We start from the raw sequence: 22628 nt of genomic DNA on the forward strand, positions 1-22628 counted from the left end.
TCTCTCTCTCTCTCTCTCTCTCTCTCTCTCTCTCTCTCTCTCTCTCTCACACACACACACACACACACACACACACACACACACACACACAGTCCAGACATAGGGGAGCCAGAATATACCCTGACATCACTGATTTTGTGTTGTAATATATTAGCTAGCCAAGTTATAAGGAAATAAAAGTTCTTGAAAGTCCCCGCAAACACCAGAGAATAAATTTTTATGAATTTTGTCATGAAGCCAAAAAAATGAAGGAGAAAGGGATCACAGAAACTTAAGTTGGCATGGCCTCAGAAATTATCTGGTTCAACCTCTATCAAAACTGGAATCTTTTTTCCAATATTCCTGAGAGCTGCTGAAGGAGGAGAAAAATGGTTAGAGTAGCACTTTTTAACTCTGTATATATACATATAGTGTTCTGAATCCATTTGACCAGCTGGTGAAACCTATGCATCTCTTCTCATAATAATGCTTTTAAACATATAAAATGAGATGCATAGGATAACAAAGGAAACCAATTTAATTAAAATACAGTTGTCAATTTTTTTTAAGTTAATGAACTCCAGGTGAAAACCCCCCAGGTTAGAAAACTGTCCTAATTGAATTCAATTCCTACATCAAAGGAGAGGAGGTAACATCTATATGCGTTTTAGGAGTTCTTTTGGAAAAACTAAGGTGTTAACTGATATACTTGGCCAAATATTTTAATCTTTTATCCTTCTAATACCAACAAATAGGGAGTAATATATTGATCAAATAAGCCCTCTTCCCTGTGCCATTTATAAATATGAATATAATTATGTATACCTTTCCTAGTAGATTGTGGGGTCTACAAGGGCAGATTAATCTTTTATTCAGAATATCAGAGAATGGCTTAGTCCACTTTAAATTTCAAATATTTGCTTCTGTCCTCTTAAAGAATAAATCATCTTGAGAAAAATTTCAATAACAAGATATTAGAAGTGAAAGAAATGTTGGCTTCCCTGCTTCCTTATGAGGGCTGGTGAAATAGCATAATATGAATTTACATGGCCCTCTTGTTTTTGCTGCCCTTGCAATCATGAAATAAATTGATATGCCAATAACTTTTATATGAGCTATTAAGTGGATTGGATGAAATTGTAAAATATGTCCATTTGGATACCATGAAGACTGGAAGGCCCCTGGAGGAGTAGTTAAAATTTTCAAGTGAGATCATAACAGATGAAAGAAAGTGTAGCATATCATATAGCACAGTGTCTGGCACATTATACATGCTTAGTAAATGCTAGTTGTCTAATAGATGGAGAACGAGCCTCAAATGTAGGAAGACTCATTCTAATCCCGCAGGCAAGCACTTAACATCTTACTGTTGTAGACCAGTGGTGTCAATCTGAAAAAAAAAAATAAAAATGAGGTTTTACTAACTTGTGCATAAGAATCCCTAAGGGCTACATACTGACTTAGTTATAAAATGTAGTATTAGCTTTGTTTTATTATATCTTTATTTGTTTTGCTAAGTATTTCTCAATTACATATTATTCTGTCTCACTTGGGAATGTTGGGAGTTGCATGTGACCTATATATTAAGTGGTTTTGTTTGGAGATAATTTTTGAAGACTCTAAGTTGCAGACATAGTGCTTATACGCCTTGGTAGAGGGAGTTTTCACATCTGAGAATTCTCTATATCAATAAAAACACAGTTCATAAAAAAATAGGTTTAATTTTTTTGGTCAAATTATTGTGAAAACTCATTGATGTTACTATAAATTCTAATTAAACAAAATTTATCACATTCTATGCACAAATGTTTGTTCCAAATGTTGACTATAAAAGTTGGATATATGAGAAATTACTCATAGTCTGTTCCATCTAGTTCATAGATATTAGAAATGTGTGTTAATGTTTGTGTATATGATTACATATATGCATGAACATATAGATGTATACTTACATATATACATACACAAACTATATATGTGTGTATATATATGTATATGTAAAATATGGGAGAAACAAAATATGAAATAGTATTGTTAGTGTCTAGGAACAGTCAACAAAATATAGTGTTTTATATTTTGCGTTGCAAAGAATGATGAAACTGGAAAAAGGAGGCTTTGGTTTAATTTCTTCCTTCAACATTAAATATGTGACAACAGGTAAATTGCTTATCTTTTCTTGTCTCATTTTCCTTTTCTGGGGTAAGTATAATAACCTTACAAGTTTTTCTGTTGTACAAAATAAGATAACGTTTATAAAGTACTTAACAAATCTTAAAATACAAGTGTCAATTACTTAGTGCATGATATTCAGTCCTTATTTCCGTCTTATACTTTTTTATTTGACTTTTTTATTAATCAGTGTATTGTAAAATTAGTGCTTTAAAAGGCCATCTTTAAAGACAAGTAGTAATTATGCTTGGAAGTAAATACAACAACAACAACAAAAAAAGAACAAGAATATTCCATCTCTTTGTAATACCCAATATGATTATGTTTTGGTGTGCTATATTACCTTGTGAATATTGCAGCCATCTATTAAAAAAATAAGCCATTCAGCTGAAAATGGAAATAATGGCACAATCATAGGCTAATCACATATTGGTCATTGTACTTTTTTTTAAACTCATTTTTTGGATTAGTGTGCTGTTAGGCTTTATGTAGAGTCTAAATCAATGATTTTTTTTCCCCTCTCTGCAACACTGAGAACTCTTCTAAATCAGCATTTTAATATGGTGAGCCTTTTGTAGCCAACTCATTTTGTCTAGTTGTTAATGATATTTGGAATGTATCACATGGTGTATCCTTCATTGTAAACCTAATTTTAGATTAGAGTGGACTGCTTATCTCATTCCCCACCATGACCAACTATATCAGTAGTTGCAATATATTATCTTTGTGCAGACTGACCCCCTATTCTGGAGAAAACATCCTTATATTTTTTCCCTAATTCTTCATCTTATACTCCCAAGATTTTATTCAAATCTTACCCTTTTCATGTAGCCTTGGAGGAAACTTTATATAATCTGCTTAATATGCCATCCCCAACAAAAATTACAACTCTCTTCAATTATTTAGGGATGAGTTTTAACATCTGGATGCTTTGTTAAAATCTCATTTTACTGTACTTTTATTGATCCAAGCATAGCAATAAGGTTTGGGTTACAAATTTTGTCTATCTGTCTGTTTGTCCATCTGTTGGCCCCCTCCCTTCCTCCTTTGGTAAGTCACCAATATGCCTGGGCCTCTGTTTCCTCAAATTGAAAATAATGGACAAGATACCTTCTGTAGTCTCTCTTAACTATAAATAGAAGACCCTCTGCGAAGTTGAGTAGATTTTCAATGTGATGGTGACCATGTGTTCTGTCAGTGTAATTTGAGGTTCAATACAATTTAAATCAGTGGTTTATATATTCAATATAATTTAAACCAGAGAAGTGGTTTATGATAGTACTTTTACTGTAATGTCTGATAATTTATGCCTTTGCATAATCCGGTTATTCATGTATACATATTTATATGTTTATATAGAATTTATATGTATCACATTCTTTGTATGTATTTGCTCTAGATGTAGTTATGCTCCTATGTCTGTCTTATGTTTTGCTACATGTTCAGCTATCCTTTGTCCATATATGTGCATATACATCATTTGGTTGATATTTAATTAGAAATTTCTGTTACTTAAGGAAAGGGATAACCCCATCTTCTCTGAGAAAGTACATGCTACAAATACCACCCACCCTTACTCCTGGTTAATTCTTTAAAAATTGTAATTGATTATTCTTATTTGCCATGTTATTGTTTGTTCTTTAGCCGCCCAAGGTCGATGGAATTAGAGATTCAGCAAAAGTGTCTAATTTTGTGTATGGGCATATATAATATGCTACAGGAAGAAGGTTTATTTTACTGCCACTGCATGTGGTATGAACTTTGTCAGAAAGTCAAAGAGAAAGCTTTTGATATATATTTAAGAATTGTTGAAATGTTCTTCCTAGATTTCTTTTGCTGAAAGTGGGTTAAGGAGGGCCAAAATCTTCTAGGAGGCAGGGATAGGGGGAGGATAGGGAAAGCCAAGTTTTTCTGATCAGTTCACTGCTGAATAATGTACACATAACAAAAGATCAAAAGACTACATGATTTTGTATTAAGTTCAAAGCTACATATTTTAAAGCTTCTTTAAAAGTTACCCCATTAGTACCTTTTAAAGTTACCCATAAAATGCCACTTTACATCTGGCATCAGATCTGTTAATTTGGCTATTATGAATATGTAAGAATATTTTGAAAACTCCTGTGGTCTTGTAAAACCTCTAGGCCCTCATTAGCTAAAAATTCCTATATTCTGCCAGGGCATGAAGCCAAGGCAAGATCCTTGTGGAGATAACATTTAGTGTTTAACATAATAATAATGAAAAAGAAGTCCACATAGAGCTTTAAAGTTGTTATCCATTTGAAATCTCTTGTATGATGCTTTAGGCAGAAGGAGAAGACAAAGAAGATAAGTTTATTTCAGTAGAATGTATTGCTTAACTATCTTCTCTCATGTAAAGTGTTCTAGGAAAGACAATGACTAATTTTTGCTAGCCATCTGCTGTCTTTATATGTTAAGGCTTTGTCTTTACTTTTTAAAAATGCCCTTCTTGGACATTCCCAAATCTAACATGTATGTACATACACACACACATACACACGTACATGTAGATTGGTGGTTTTGGCTCTCAAAAAATACAACAAACACCCAAAACACTGTGTCTGAAATACAGCACTAGTAGCATCAGAAAGATATTCTCATTATATCTTCCTTTATATATATATATGTTATGTATATATATATATATATCCTTTATATACTATATTATATCTTCCTTTATTCTGATCCGTTACCACATGAGCACCAAACACATCTGAAGCAGTGGACCTGAGATGGACTAACATGTGGAAATTTCTTCTTAGGAAACTTAGACAAAGCAGTTGTCTTACCTGGTTTCTGTGAACAAACCTTTTCACTTAAGGATATAATTGAAAGTTGCCCAGTCTATAGGCAACAGTAGCAGGCCTTTCTGGCTCCTTAAGGATCTCTGGTAACTATACCCCTCCTATCATCTCATCAACAAAGCAAATTTAGCTTAGGGGTTACATTGCTATCCTTTATTAAAGTGCTGAACCAGTTACTTGTGAATGTCATAATCGCTGGCCATGGTACTGATAGATTCTAAAACAATATTAGTAAGTAATTTAATAGGTTATTGCCAGTAACCCTTGAAACTTTTGCCTTTATTAGGTCTCTTTAGTTATTTTTGCCTTTACCCCTCATACTTCTGTGATCCTTTGTGTGAGATAGCATTCATTATTTATCTAGCCCAGAGCCATCAAATAGCGGATACTTGTAAAAGTTTGTTGAACGAATAAATTTTTTAAAATTGCTTTATTAGAACACAATTTATTTTGGAGATTCTCTTCTCCTTTTCTGTACAAATCTAGATAGACTTGGCCTTTGAAGATATCATGTCATTTTGTCATTGATATATTTCTCTAAATGTTTCCCTTTTCTGTATCTTAAACTAGAAGAATAAAAGAAAGCACAATCTTGATTAAGATGGTTTTCTGTAGGTCAGTTCCCAGTGTTGGTATTTGAAAGGTTATAGGATCAAGGCATTTTCCCTAGAAGAGACCATAGCAATTGTCTGATTCAATTCCTTCATTTTAAAGATGAAGAAACTGAGGCCCAGAAGGGTTAAATGACTTCACCCTAGTATTGAGAGCAGATTCATAATTAAAATCCTAATCTTTATGTTATTTTATGGGTATTTTTATACATTTTGTATACAATCTAAGCAACAGAAAGGTAAAGCGATGTGGTCATAATATTAAGTGAAAGAACTAGAACATTTCATACTAACCCAGTGCTTTCTCTGTTCAACTCTCCTGTCTTATCTAAGCTCAGAAAAAGGAAGAACTAGTTTTATTCTTCAAAAGGGAGCAGAATTTTTATCTTCACTCTCTGCTTTTGTATAAACTATTTTCCATGTCTGAAGTAATTCCCTCTCCTCTTTCCTTTTTAAAACCCCTAGGATAAGGCTCAGCTCCAACATAAAGCCTTTCCTGATCTTTCCTTGGGCTAGTATCTCCCCTTTCTAAAGGAAGATGATTCCATATTTTTTGTGTATTTTACATTTATTTCTCTATGTTTATATTGTTTTTTTCCAGTAGAACATAAGCCTTTTGAGGGCAAGAAATATTTTATTTCTATCTTTACACCCACAATACCTTGCTCAAAGGAAAAATAATAATTGTAGATATTATCTCAAAATAGGATTGTTTATGATACTTAATATAATCAACAGAAAGCACTTCACAAACTTAATAAGCATTGGTGACTATTGTTACTTTTATTTACTTAAGAGTGATTGAATTAGTAGTGTTTTTGAATATTCAAACATTTTATATACATAATCTCAGTTAAGCCTAACCATTCTGTGTGGTAGGTAGATACAGCAGATCTCAAGAGTTATACAAATTTTAAAGCATGATATGTTATTATTACTATAGAAATATAATAATCATAATCATCACAGTTTCTTACCGAATCTTAATCTGTACCCTTATGCCATTGCTGAAACTTTATATGTCAATTTCTTATTTCAGGAAGCAGCAGGGCAATCAATAATAACAGACTAATGATTGTTGTGAGAAATTCTTATTTAAAAATATTTTAATTTTAATTTTTTTCACCAATTACATTTAATTAACTTCCATGTGAAATTTTCAAAGTTATATGATCCAAATTTCCTCCCTCCCTTCTCTCCCTACTCCTGAAAATTGGCAAATGATTCATTCTGGATTATTACCAAGAAAAAACATATTTCCTTATTTTTTTGCATGTCAATAATTTTATAAAAACCAAAACCTCAAAACATATACCCAAATAAACAAATGAAAAATCATATGCTTTCATCTGGATTCTGACTCCAACAATTCTTTTTCTGGAGGTAGATATCATCCATTTTTAGCAGTCCCTCAGAATTGTCCTGAATCATTGCATTGTTGATAGTAACTAAGTGTTTTACAAAAATAGCTAATTTAAATAATTATAAATCATTTGTAGTTCTGCAAGAACCATGAGTTATTAATCAATAATAATAATTTAATATGCTTTCATGCTTGCTAAAAGTACCATGTAGTCAAGAAAAATGATATTTTAAATTCAATCAATAGGTTAATTCCTTGAATATCATAAATAAGGGATATCAGGTTTTTTTTCTTGTTACCAGAATTACTTCTACTCTAAAATTAGTATTTATCTGTTCCTATTGACTGATTGGCACTTTCAAAGAGGATGCAATTTATTATTCCTGGGTTTATATAGCATTATTTCCCAATTTTCTCAGAGAATCCTGGGAAGTAGATCAATTCTTTAATAAAACATAGACGATACTGGTCTTTTTAAAAGTTAAGATATACAACATGCTCCTAACTATACCTGAATTCAGTCTTTTTGAATACTGTAAACCAAGAAGGGACTCAATGATTTAGTTTAGGTAAATTAGACAAATATTAAATGCTTCATTGGTCATAGCAATTGATTTAAAGTAGTTAATTTTTTAAAAAAGCAAATGCTTATCTCTTTTGATGTTAATCTGTCCTACAAATTAAATTTTCTTCTAAGTCAGTGATGGGTAAACTGTGGCCTGCAGGCCAGATGTGGTCCCCTGAAATGTTCTATCCAGCTGTGCGACATTATTCCTAATCTGACAAATATAATGGGTAGGATACAATACAATGAAACTTTGAAAGAGTTACCTTCGAAACAGACTGACAGATGAACATTTCCTTTCCTTTTGCCCCTGCTTTAAAAAGTTTGCCCATCACTGTTCTAAGTAGTTAGTTAATTCTTTATCAATAGAAAAAGCCCTTAAAATTTTTATGTATTACAATAGCTTTGGCTATTTTAATTTGATTGAATTTTGATTTGATTGAACCGCTCCACTTTTATTTATACTTGTTAGTCCTTGTGTATTTTGCTTTTTTTTACTTTCTTTACAATAATTGATGAAGGTCTCAAGTTTGTGTGTATTCATAATTATCCTACCATATACTATAGTAAAATCCTATTACATTTATATACTATAGTTTGTTAAGCTAGTCCTTAATTGTTGGGCATATATTTTATTTTAAACTTTTTTGTTAACACAAAAAATTTTGCTTTGTCCCAGAAAGGTCTGATACAAGTATGTAACAGAAAGATGCTCCCAAAGAAATAGGAATATATTTTTAAAAAATAAGACTTGAAAACAGTTTGCAAAAGATGAATTGCTTCTATGACTATAAAAAACTACTTGAAAACATTCCAAATCACTCATAGAAAGAAAGGAAATTTAAAATACCTTTGAAGTTTGTCTCATACCTTGCAAATCTTTAAGGAATGGGAATACTCTACATTGGAAAGGGCTGTGAAGACATGCTATTCATTGAGACAATATTTATTGAGTTCTTTTCATTGTTTTAATCCCTTCATTTCAGAATGATCTTTTTTTCTGCCCCTTATTCAGAAAATCATTCCTTGAACAAAAATTTAAAAAGCCACTAGAATGAGTTTGGCTAAGTTAAACAACATTTTGGTCATGTATAACAGCAAATGTACAATTCTATATCAGTAGTGCCATAACTCTGCAATGCAGGGAGGGAATGTACATTTTCTCACCTCTTTCCTGGTTTTAAGTTTTGCCATCCAAGTTATATAACATTTCATTCACACTCTTATAGTCATTCTATATATTTTTTGCTATTTTCATCAGTCTGTCCCAGAAGATGGGACAAAATAGCTAGGAGGCAGAAATGAAGCGGGAAAGTATTCCAGACATGGGGTACAGCCAGCAAACATTCTCAAAATTGAGAGAAAGTGTGTCGTTCAAGGTATAGCAGAGGCTGTTGCTATTGGATTGCAGAGAATAAGGAGAATGGACTTGAAACATAGGAAGGGCCAGGTTATGAAGGGCTTTAACAGCCAGGGGAGTTTATATTGAACCTTTCATAAACCCTTCCTTGAAGATAATACACACATTTTACATATGTGCGTATATTTATAGAAATATATCTTGATATGTGTATGTGTATGTATATACATATATAGATATATAAACATATGGAGAGGAGAGAGATTGTAAATGGAGACATAATATTAATAAATATTAGTGATCACGTAAATAAATTCTAATGTTCACCAATAACCCATAGAATTTTCAGTAACCTCTATTCTTATTAATGATGATGATGATTTTTTAAAACTCTTACCTTATATCTTAGAATTAATACCTTCTATATTAGTTCCACCTCCATGAATCACCTCAGTTGTTCAATCTACTGTCTAACTTTTTCACTCTATAACTGGCTTTTTCCTGTTTTCTAGGGCATACATTGAATCATCTTTTTTATATATGACATAATATATACATGATCATTAGTAACATGCTGTAGTGGTTTGGTCAGGAATCTTAATAATAGGTCATTTTTATATACAATGTTTTACTAAAGTCTCTATTAGGCATCCTCATTTTATGGATGAGAAATGTATGGTGTTTGTACTTTCACACATCATGTCAAAAATGGGGCCAAATTTGCGTCTTCTGATCCCTTTCTATGTTCTTTATACTATATGGTGTTGCCTTTGAATTTGGTTGAAAGCCATTGTATCTAATCAAAAGGATTCAGTGGAACATTCCAGTAAGAAGGAAAATAACCTTAAGCTTCAGCAAGGGAGAGGAAGTAGGATAAGTTCGCTTAGATGAGATTATTTCCCAGCATTGTGAGTATTTAAACATTGAACCACATACATCTGAAATATTATGGAAACTCTTTTCCTGGAGATCTTTAAAAATAATTTTTTTCATCTGTATAGAATAAGTTAAGTGTGTTCATGCCTTAAGATTGTAGGATAAACTAGATGTCTTTTCAAAGTTAGCCTCCTTCATTTCTGAAATTCTTTGACTAATGGCATCTATACACTGTTCCTTTAATTACAGTTGATAGAATATAGGATCACATTTTTAAGTTTTTCCATTAAATTATCCCTTGTCTTTTACTGTCTACATGTAGAATATTAATACTGGTAATAGAGAATTTGTTGGTGACCTTATTCAAGAGTAAAAATTATTAGTAAGATAAAGAGCTGATTTTCATTTTGAGTTCAAAAATTTTAGTCTTTTAAACACTAATTTGATCTTCACAACAATATTGTGAAGTATTAATAATATTATCATATCAGTTTTACAAATGGAAACAGGCTTGGAGAGGTTGTGACTTGCCAATGAAAGAAGGAAAAAAGTGAGAGTGTAGAAGGAATCATTTCTGGGAAAGGAGTAATAAGTGTTAGAGGCAGAATTAAAATCCACGTGCCTCCTGAACCCCAGATAACAGGCTTATTATTTGGTGAGGATGGCCTTTGAGCAAAGATTCTTAACCTTTTTTTTCCTTTTTTTTTTTTTTTTTGAGGAGTAGGAGTATCATGTTCTCTTTTGGCTCTCTGTTGAAATCTGTATATCCTTCCCTTTAACAAAAACAAAACAAAACAATAACAACTATAAAATACATAGGATTGCAAAGGAAACCAATCAAACTGAAATTCAGTTTTCAAATTATTAAAGAAAAACAAATGACTTCTTTAACTATTTTAAATCTATCTTTGTATATACACCTAAGGTTAATTCCAGTATAGAAACCTACGATTTAGAGTGTGACTAGTAAATATACTCTTCATCCTGCTTTCCTTCAGGTCATCTAGAACCATCCAAGACTCTGAACTTTTTCCCCCCCTAACTATAGACAATGGAACCTGTTTTTATTAATTCATAGAAATTCTGTCTTTTCTCTTTTAGCCTTTTAATTAATGAAAATAGTAGGAAGTAGGTACTCCTTTTGAAAAGGCAATCTTTAGAAAAGAAGTTGAAAGCCCTGATACACTGTCCTAAATATCTTGAAAATTTGTTTGAATTCTTCCAGGAAATATTTACAGAGTAGCACATATTATTGTCAGTTGTCATTGTTTAAGAGTGATTGAGTAGGCTAATTATTTGGCTCAATAAATAGAGTGCCAGGCCTATAAATGCGAGGTCCTGGGTTCAAATATAGCCTCAGATACTTCCTCTCTCTGCAACCCTGGGCAAGTCACTTAATCCTAACCGTCTAGTGTTTATTGTTGTTCTGCCTTGTAACCAATACTTGGTATCGATTCTAAGGCAAAAGATAAGGGTTAAAAAAATTCATTGAGTAAGTGGTGAAAATTTATTATTATTGGACAGTTATTATTGGACAATTATAAATTTTAGCAAACTACTTTCAGTTATAATTCGTTGAAAAGGGGATACTATTTGTGGTTTTTAAAGATAGAAATATATGGAGACTTAAATTTTGGTTTAAAAATATTGATTTTGATTCCTTGAGCTTCTTGAATAATAGATCCATATCATTTTAAAGATTACTTGATCAACTTATACAGAATTTCTAAATAGCATTACTACAAAAGAAAGGCATGACTTGTATTTCATCATTGCTAGTTAATTTAGACTTATTGTTGTCATAAAGAATGCATGTTCTATTGTATTTGTTCATTTTGAGAGACTTTCTTTGTTTTCCTAGTTGTGTGGTGGTAACCAATTTGCCAAAATACTTATAACATTTATAAAATGGAAGAAAAAAGTAGTTATGAATTTTTTTAATTTTTAACTAGGAGACAACATTTGTACAAAAAAATCAGTGGAGTTGAGTGTACTCTGGGATAAGCAGTGATTTAGATTACTTGATGATTGTGTTTATAGAAATTCTACTTTGATTTTAAAAGAATTTAATTTTCAGCCTAAATTACATATCTTGGTTTTTGTAGTATGTTGTGAAATTTGAATTAAACAGCCAAATGAAATATGCAGTTTGTTTTATTAACATTCTTTTCTTGATGCATTATTTAAACTAATTACATTCTACCTCCAACTATCTTGATAGATTTTCCTTTATGTCCTTTTAAATGGAGCAATATCAAATCTGCCACTGTTTTTTTTTTTTGGCAAAAAGCTACACATTTTATATGAAGTACTTCAGAAATGTTGCCTCCAAGCTCACCATTAAGGTTATTCAATTGTCATTTCTCTTATATTTTACTTTTTCAAAATACAGCAATTATTTCATATTAGCTAATTGGGCAAAATAGAATATATGAGGTTGCAGAAGTATGCACGTAGTATAGATATATTTCCTTGTTATCATTTACAAATTAATATCTTCTGATGCTAAAGCTGCATTCAGTGTCCCCAGTTTTCTTGATTGGGTATTTTTATTATTGACAGGGACATCCTGCAGATCTTTCAGAAGATTTGGAGAATCCTGACTGGAAGATGAGAGAGGTAGGCTATTTTTCCCTCCAGTGTTATATTGCATTTCATTATTTACTATAGACACATTCTAATGCCTTTAATTGTTACATAAAAATTTCTAGTTGTCTCCCTCCCTCTCAGGCATCATTTGACAAATAGAACTATCTATCCATATTTTTAACTATGTCTTGTTTATGTTCATCATTTCTTCTTCTTGAAGCGGACATACACAGGTTTTTATGCAAATACTATTTCTGTTGTGTATGATGTTCTTGGTTCTATTTGTTTCACTTTTTATAATTTCATGTAGCTTTTGTTATGGTTTCTTTTTAAATTAACCTAATTATTTCTTGTAGTCGGGAGTATTCTGTAACAATCATATGTCACAACTTGTTTAGCATTCCCCAATTTATGGGCATCTCTTCAATTTCTAGTTCTTTGCCTCCACAAAGAGAACTGTTATAAATATTTCAGAACTTTTGAGTTCTTTCCCTTTTCCCCTTATCACCTTAGAAAATAAAACTACATGGTTTTGCTGGGTCAGAAAGTATACACAGTTTCATAACTCTCTGGGCATAATTCCGGATTGCTCTCCAGAATGATTGGATCAGTTCACAGTTCCACCAACAGTGTATCAGGGAAATATTCTCCTTTCAAGGAAGTTGGCATTCCTATAAGTGTAGATTTAATTAATAGGATAATTGATTTAGTACACCTATATAGAATTCTGTATCATTGGAACATCATACCCCCTTTTAAGAGGTGATGCCTGGAGAAATTAAAGTGACTCCCTCCAGGTCATACAAATAACTGGGTTATTAGTGGAACCATTATGTTATACTTATTTCATTTAAATTGTTTGTAAACTTTGAGTTGCCTTTTGTTCAAGGAAATTCTTTTATTATGAACTTCTTATTGGGCTAGAAATTTTCTATCAAATAACTCCAATTCAGAATAGTTTTAATTCCATCCATATCAGTTTACAGTAATGCCTTGTTTGTTCCATGGAGTAATAAGACATATTGCTGCAATCAAAAATTGATCAGTGGAGCTCAGGGGAAGCAGCTGTTATTTGATAAAGGCACTAGTCTTTCTTGATTTCTGAGGTTTCCTGTAGCCAATCTTTGAAAGGAGAGCTAGAATAATCTTTTCATCTGGTATTTCTGAAGTAGCCTATATTATAAAATGGGGAACCAGAGAGCCACAAAGCTTTGTATAGCACAGTCTTTCTGTTTCTGTTCTCATCTGTATTGTATATTCCTGGAGGATAATCTCATCCTTTGGTCCATAGAGCAAGCTGCTGGAGGTCTTTAGGGCACAGTATTTACTAAAAGACTGGAGCAATGATGACAGCAGAAAGTCAGTGATATCTTAGTCCTTCCCCGTTTTCCTGGATGTACCTATACCACAGGTCTCTGGAACCTATCAATAAAAAGTTTCAGGGAGCTGTTAGGTGGCTCAGTGGATTGAGAACCAGACTTAGAGATGGGATGTCCTGGGTTCAGATATGGCCAGAGAGACTTAATAGTTGTGACCCTAAGCAAGTCATTTAATCCCCATTGTTTAGTCCTCACTGCTTTTCTGTCTTGAAACCAATACTCGATATTGATTCTGAGACAGAACATAAGGCTTAAAAACCTTTTATATCTCTAATGAAATATCTTGTTTGAGAGATTTTTGCAGATACTCTTGTGAATTCCAAAACTTTTAAGCATTTTAATCATTTTAGTACAACGCAAATATTTAAATATAAAAATGAGTCAGAAAGCTCATCAATTTTGGATATTCCTGTTACAAATTGTAATCCATTAATGTTTGCCATACCAAGAGCATCCTCAGACCAAATATATTTGTTTACTGTTGGGGCAGGGAAGTGGCTCAGAGGATAGAGAGCCAGACCTACATATGAGAGGTTCTGGGTTCAAAGGTGACTTTATGGCTTTTTTAAGGAAATAGGTAAGTGACATATCCTGGTATCAGGTTAAATTGAGCCTGGATGTCCTACTTACAGTAATTTCTGCTCATCCTAAGGTTATTACTTGCTTTTTTTGCTACAGTCTTTCAGTTCAAGACTCCTGGATAAGAAGAACTAGTAACTGATATAGTAAGAAACTGTTTTATTGGTGAGGTCCTCATTTAGCAACAGTGTAATAAGTAATTATTGTGACTGTTGCATGCCATATATCGTACAAATCTTCGGAGTGAGATGGGTTAGATAAACCAAGGTCCTTGACTTTATGGAGCTTGTAGTCTAATATTACAAATAAGACATTCATACAAATTAATTTATTCATGATAACCAGGAGGAGAAAATAGTCATTACATATTTGTGGAAATGAGATAAAATTTCATGGAGGAACTAACATTTGAATGGTACTTTCAGAGATGAGTTCGGGAACTCAAGAGCTAGGAAGGAAAAGCAGTTAGTTTTGTTTGTAGCATTAAGCAAGAACATAGTACTGGAGTACTTAGACTGTAGTGTGAATGTATTTAACAGCTATGTGGTACAGTGGATAAAGCTCTGGACCTGGAGTCAGGAAGACCCGAGTCCAGGTTTGACCGTAGGTACTTACTATCCATGATCAACAATTTTAGCCTCTGGTTTCTTCAGTTAATTCATGTATAAAATAAAGATTATCTTATATAGCTCCCATGATTATTTAAATATAAGTATTTGATATTGTAAATGTAAATATTTATGTTATATATGTATAAAGTATAAATTTGATATTATAAATATAAATATTTGAGGATTAAATGAGGTTATAATTGTAAAGTGCTTAGCACGGTGCCTGAAACATAGTAAATGTCATAAAATTGCCATCTATTATTTGATAGCAAGGAGCCATTAGCAGGTTTTGAGCAGAGGAGTAGTATAATGAGATCTATACCTACATAGGAACTTAGTTTGGGAGAAGCCTGAAGGATAGTCACAACAGTTGTTTCAAGAATAATTGATGCATGCCCTCTTCTAGAGAAAGAACTTCTAATAGAAATAAGTAAGAAAGTTTTATATATACATATATCTTTTTGCTAAATGATGCATTTCTCTAATGGGTGAATGGGAGGGAGTGAATTGAGTATTTTAATGTAACAAATACATTAAAAATTACTATAACTATTTTTGCACATAGAGATCTTTCTCCCCTTTCTTGGATTTCTTTGGGATACAGACCTACTAGTTGTATTGCCAGTTCAAAGGGTGTATCTGGTTTTATAGCCCTAAGGGAATAGTTTCACATTGTTTTCCACAATGGCTGGACCAGTTTACAACTCCACTGATGGTGCATTAGTGTCCCATTTTAGCATACCCCCTTCAGCATTTTCCATTTCCCTTTATTATCGTATTGGCTAATCTGATAGGGATGAAGTGGTACTTCAGCATTATTTTAATTTTCATTTCTCTAATCAGTAGTGATTTATAGCATTTTATGTGATTATAGATAGATTTGATTTCATTTTCTGAAACATATCTTTCTTCTACAGTCACAAATCATGCTTTGTTGATATAACATCATTTATTCTAAACCCATCATTTATTCGTTTACAGTTCAGGAAAGGAAAGTACACAGATTTTAGTGATTTATCCAAGGTCACATGGCCAGTAAGCCAGAAGCCAGATGTGAACTCAAATCTTCCTGATTCCAGATCCAGCATTCCTATCTACTATGCCAACTAGCTGCCTCTAATAATAAATAAGTAAATGAAACCAATAAGATGATCACAGTACTTTAAAAAAATCAATTACATTATGCTTGTGTTTATGCACATACACATGTGTTTAGCACTTCTATCAGTGGGAGCAATATCGTAAATAGAATTAGGAATTAAGTTTCATAATGTGTTGAGGCCATAAGTAGGTCATATGTATAAGAGTAATGCCTACTTGGAAAATCATTGTAGGAGGTTTAGTGTCCCTGGAATTTATTACATTAATTTCAATTCAGTATAATTCTGAATTACATGTTATCCCAGAAACTATTATCTTCATCATAGCATGGAAATCTTCACTTTCTAGCAATCTCTTATTAGTTTAGATGAAAACTTTCCTGATGATCTTTATAAAGTTTTTCTTTCAGATCAGAAAGATTCTACCTTTGTGGAACCTTGAACGAAAGCCATAGATTGTCATAAATTCAGATGAGGAAAGAATATTTTTCACGTGTTGAGAAGTTGCATATGGATGCATGGAGGCAAAAGAAGCAGTTTTGAATTTGGTGATGAGCAAGTACTCCAATTGGATTTGAATGTATAGTATGTGAAAGTGTGAAATATGGCTTGGATTTTAGGTATGAGCTAGGCTATAGAAAACTTTAACTTTTGTGTTCTACATTTCTGTAAAGTGTCATGATGCCCATTTATTTATGAATTATGGTATATACTAACAAATTCAGAAAGTTGAATTTATTTCTTTTGTGTCAAATTGTGCCAATTTTATGCTACTTCCTCTACTCCAAGTGGGCAGCTAGATGGAGAAGTGGGTAGAGCACCAGGTCTGGAGTCAGGAAGACTTGAGTTCAACTGTGGCCTCAAACACTTAATGGCTGTGTGGCCCTGGGAAAGTCACTTAACCCAGTTTGCCTTAGTTTCCTCCTATGTAAGATGAGTTGGGGAAGGAAATAGCAAATTACTCCCATATATTTGCCAAGAAAAACTCAAATGGAGGCTCAGAAAATTAGACATGACTGAAACAACTGAACAACAAACTACTACCAAATAGACAGTTTTAAGGATAACAGTATTTAAGACCAAGTATATTTCCATTTCCATTTCAAAATATGTGTAATATTAATGTTACCCAGAAGGCCTTTTATAAATGCTATGCCTGTGTATATTGGTCAAATTTAGTATAACACAGTTATTGTCAGAGGTATGTAGGTGTTGGCATAATTATATTATTAGCAACACTGTGGTCAAATTAAGACTTCTTTACATATACCATATTCCTGATAAATATCAATCTGTTGGCTTATTGGATCTAGAAGATCAAAAGGCATTGCATATGGTTCTAATAAATCAAGCACAGTCATCAAATCTACAGACTGTTTTCTTTGGCTAAAACTGCAGAATTTTACTTACAGAGCCTTATCTACTCCTAAAGGTTTTTTGCCAAACCAAATTTAACTTTCCAAGGGTACAGAAAATATATTACTCCCCAGCTGCACTCTCTCTGTACTTTTGAAGTTCAAAAATACTATTGTGTGACTTTCTATAATATTTGGCCTTTTTCTCCCCTTTGCTTTTATATCCTATGAATGATTATGAATTTATTCAGAGATGTATAAAGTTCATATAAAGATAAGAGCCTGGAAGTTTGAAGCCTTTAATGTATGAGTGAAATATATGTAACATAAAGGGGTGTAATTAGATTTTCTTATAGGAGAGATACTGATGGAAAAATATTATTGGGATTCTTTTTTCCTACCTTTTAAGTGTCAATAAACACTTTATATAATGGGGAACTTTGACCAACTAAAATAGTTGCTCACATTTTGTGATGCACCTACCGTGTATCATATAAATTTATGTTATAATGAGTGTTTGAATTAAAGGGAATAAGAGAGAGGTATCATCATTGGAAGAGCACTGGATTTGGGGTAAGAGGGCTTGGGTTGTGGTCCCAACTCTACTTGTGTGTGTGGCTGCAGGTAAGCCAGGTCACTTCACCTTCTTTTTGAATAAAATAGAAGGAGTAATGGTTACACTATTTAGTCATTGCCAGGAAAAGACTTTGTTCAACTTAATACAATATGAATGGGAATTATTCTTTTGTAAAGAAGGATATTGAATCACTACTGAAAAACCTATGGAATTCAATTTCACATATATTTGTTTTCCCTCTTTATTGGAAGGAATACTGTATTTGGAATCAGGAGAACATTGATGGTAATTCTGATCTAATTCTGATCCTGCCATTTACCTGTGTGGGACAGTCAGGTTTTTTATCTGAATATCAGTTTCTTCACCAGTAAAATGAGGGGGTTGGACTAGATGATTTCTAACATTACTTCTAAGTGTAGTTCAGTTATCAGATGTTCTCAGTATCATCTGGTTTAGCTGAATCTCATTCCTAGGACTTTAAAAATATATTTAAAATTTTTATTTTGTTAAGTATTTCCTAATTATATGTAAACATTTTAAAATATTCATTTTTTCAAATGTTGAGTTCCAAATTCTCTCCCTCCCTCCCTATAGTTTCTTTGAGAAGGAAGTACTGTAGTATTATAACCATTATACATGAGAAGTCATACAAAACACATTTCCATATTAGTCATGTTGCAAAAGAAAATGCATAAAAACAAGAAAAATAAAGCAAAAAGAAGTATGCTTCAATCTAGACTTTGAGTTCCTCGACCCACTCTTCTCTCAGCTCTCTTTCTTCTCTGGAGGTATTTTTCATCATGAGCCCTTTAGAATTTTCTCAGATTAGTGTCTTTTTTTCTTTCCATGTCTTTTTTAAATTACAAAGATATATTTTCATACTGTATAATATTCTCCTGGTTTTGCCCACTTCACCTTGCATCAATTTATGGAAATCTTCCCAGGGTTTTCTGAAACCATTCTGCTTGTAATCTCTTCTGGTACAATAATATGCCTACCTCTTTTTCAGCTTCTTTTCCCCTTACCTCATTTTCCCAGCTTTGCATAATATAATAATAGTATTTTCATTTTATAGATGAGAAAACTAAAACTCAGTGAGCTTTAAGTGGTCTGTTTATGACCAAATAAGTGATGTGTCATAAGCAGTAAGACAATCCAATCTCCCCTAACTCTAGGTTTCATGTGCTTTTTTTACTATGCCCTGTTGTTTCCCAAATGGGATACTTTTAGAAGTTATTTCAGGATCTTTGCTTTATTTTAAGACAAGAGGTCTCAATCATTTTGGTCTCAGGATCCTTTATACAGTTTTTTATTCAAAGATTTTATTTTTCCAATTACATGCAATAACAATTTTTAATATAAGATTCTGGAATTAATAAGATCTGAATTGTCTCTCTCTTTTCTCTCCTCCCTCTCAGAGTTGGAAAACAATTTGATATGGATTGTACATATAACATCAAGGAAAACATATCTTTGTTTTGATCATCATTGTGATCATTGTAAGAGAATCCTCATATACAACAAAACTCCCAAAATAAAACAATAAATAAACTAATGTGAAAGGTGTTATGCTTTGATCTGCACCCTATTCCAACAATTCTTTCTCTGGAGGTGGACAGCATTCATTATCATAAATCCCTCATAACTGTTCCAGATCATTTTATAAGAGTCACTAATTCTTTCAGTGGTGATTATCATACAATATTGATATTCTTGTGTACAATAATTCAGAACCAGGAGAGTCTCCTTATTTCTGCATTACTTCAGGTAGCCCTTTCCAGCTTTTTATGAAGTTATCCTGTTCATCATTTTTTACAGCACAATAGTATTCCATCACCATTATATACCAATTATTTGCTACAACAAAAAGTTGCTATATATATTTTTGCACAAGTAGGTCCTTTCCCTTTTTTATTATCTATCATGATCAAAGTGTATGCACAGTTTTTTAGCCTCTTGGGCATAGTTCCAAATTGCCTTCCAGAATGGTTGGATCAGTTCAGAATTCCACCAACCATGCATTAGTGATCTAATTTTACCCCTCCCCCCCCCCGCAGTATTCATCATTTTCCTTTTCTGTTTCTGTGTACTCGTCAAAGTTATTAAGGATACCCTTGAGCACCAAAGAAACTTTTGTTGATATAGATTATATCTATTGATATTTACCATATTAGAAAAGAAAATGTTTTGGTGTTATGAAAATAATTTTGATCTCACAGCCCTCTAATCAGACCTAAGATACTTCTGGGATTGTCCAAACCATACTTCGAGAACAACTGTTTTAATGGATTTTCCTAATAGAACTTTATCTGTAGCTATCTTCTTACTACCTAATTTCCTCCTATGAACTAAAGAAACCATTCTATTTCCTTTTAATGCCGGAAACCATTACTTATCACAGCAGTACACAGCACTTAGTAGGTACTTCTCAATTGATTTAATTTTACATGTGTGGGACCTGGCTTTCTGACATCAAGGCTGACTCTAATGCAGTAATCTGAAACTGTGGTAGGGTTGTGGTCTAATGCTTTGACTAATCTTGCAGTTTGATTACTGCAAGATTACAGTTTCATGTCTTATAATATATTGAAAGACCAAGCATGACTTCCTTAAGTATTTTCTTCCCTCCTCTCCCCCCCACCTTCTCTCTCCCCATCACTCCAAAGGCAAACACATGGTAAATGTGAGTAGAGGGATTTGAATCCAAGTCTTCCTGTCTACATGCTGTTATCTGCATACTCATTAATGATATTCTAATTGATTCATGGTTTCAGTGAAAACTTTTATGCAGATGAATTCGAGCTACAATCCAGGCATGATTATTCATCTGATATTATATTTCAAGGGTTTAATTTGTGCCTTACTCTTCTGGACTTCATTTGAGGTTTTTAGGCAAAGGTATTGCAGTAGCTTGTCATTTTCTTCCCTGGCTTATTTAACAGATGAAGAAAATAAGTATCTAGTAGGTGTTTGAAGTTGGATTTGAACTCATGAAGATAAATCTTCCTTATTCCAAGACCAGTGCTCCATCCACAATGCCACTTAGCTGCCCACTCTTCTTCTGATCTACTATGCTGTATTTTTCAGTTACCCGTTAGATATCTTCTTATAGATAATTTGTAACACAGTGGGGACAAAATAGTATTTAGAATCTTTCTTCTGAAATATAACTATGTTTTATTTCTGTTCTGTGACTTCCATTATTCCAATTGTATAGGCTTTACCTCACCTTCAGTGCTTCCACATCCCCCTATCCCCAATTAGTAATTATTGTTGTTTTTATCTTTTATCTTTCATCCAATCCCCACCCCAAACACACTTTCTGCTCTTTCCAAATGCTACCATAATTAAGAACTTTTTGCCCAGACCATTGTAGTAACCTCCAAAGTGGTCTTATTTAAAATTTTTGTTTTGTTTTCTTTTAAAACTAGATCTCCTTATCTCAACCAGCCTAGAAGTGGCTACTCACAGGCTCAATCCCAATGCTGATCAATTCCAGAGCTGTAACTTGCTCTATTTTTCTGACCTGGCATGTTCACCCTTCTTTAGCTTCTCTTTCCATCACAGAGGCGTACATGTTGTTGCTGAACTTGGTAAGGAGACCCACTTGGCTTTAGCCCTACTATGTCTTGAACTCCCAAACTCAAGGGATCCTCCAGCCTCAAGTCTGCTGAGATCCAGGGGTTACAGGCATGTGTCACCATCAGCAACTTCTCTTGCCATCCTAATCCATTCTTTGCTCTAGTCCTTTGATCTTGCATCTGGAGATTCTCATTCTGAGTCAGGAGCAGTACCTGCTAGAGCTGAAACCAACCAATGTACTAAATCCCTTTCTGACTCTCCAAAGTAAACATAGTCAGAGGGAGAAAAGAGAGATTAGTTCAGCATATAAAAACTGTAATGTATACTCTAAAATACACACAAATAAACCACAAATCTCACATACTCATGGAAATTTCATTTTGGCTAAATAGTTTGTGTTAAGGAGATTTTATATAGACATAAAATCACTCTTAAGTCCCTTCACATTTGCCCTCTAGCATCTCATTACCATCTGTTACTGATTTTTAAAAATTTAAACCCTTACTTTCTGTCTTGGTAACAACTCTTAGAAGGACAAGGGATAGGCCAAATGGGTTTAAGTGTCTTGCCCAGTGCCACCCAGCTAGGAAATATCTAAAGCCATATTTGAGTCTAGATCCTCTCAATTCCAGGCCTGGCACTCAATCCACTGGGCCACTTAGCCACTCTCATCTATTATTTCTTTAAGTGGTTTTCTTGCCTCATTCTCTACACCCAAATCTATTCCCTATGGTTACATTTCCCTTATATGTATATGGCCTATTCCCTCTCTTCCCTCAATTCTGGCATCTCTTATCTTAACTCCAAGATCTATTTGAGGATAATCATTCTATAGTCATAGCTTGTGTATGAACCACAAATAAAAGTAAAAAATATTAATTAAGGCAGAATGCCAGGGCAATTTGACAGAATACAAATAAACAACCTAATTATTACTTTCCCCACTAGATCCTCTAAGAGGCTGCACCAATTTTGTTTAGTGTAGCAGGTGGGAGCCTGTTGTTCATTTGTTTTCCTGTGAGTTGCTTTGTTGTTGTTTCAGGGTTGTCAGCTTCTTCTGAGACTTGGGTTCAGGAATTTCACTGTAAACCTACCCATGTGGTCCCTC

General features: G+C 33.2%; 1 protein-coding gene across 3 annotated transcripts in view; it reads left to right on the forward strand.

The window, feature by feature from the left end:
- MLLT3 (MLLT3 super elongation complex subunit) overlaps nt 1–22628 on the forward strand; it is a 298796-nt gene that overhangs the window by 228643 nt on the left and 47525 nt on the right. For all 3 annotated transcript variants that reach the window (XM_044660693.1, XM_044660708.1, XM_044660700.1), the window contains one exon: nt 12311–12367. In XM_044660693.1, coding sequence (XP_044516628.1) covers nt 12311–12367 — 57 coding nt within the window. The remainder of the gene's footprint in view (nt 1–12310; nt 12368–22628) is intronic.

The sequence above is a fragment of the Gracilinanus agilis genome, chromosome 1 (genome assembly GCF_016433145.1).
Source record: "Gracilinanus agilis isolate LMUSP501 chromosome 1, AgileGrace, whole genome shotgun sequence".
NCBI lineage: Eukaryota > Metazoa > Chordata > Mammalia > Didelphimorphia > Didelphidae > Gracilinanus > Gracilinanus agilis.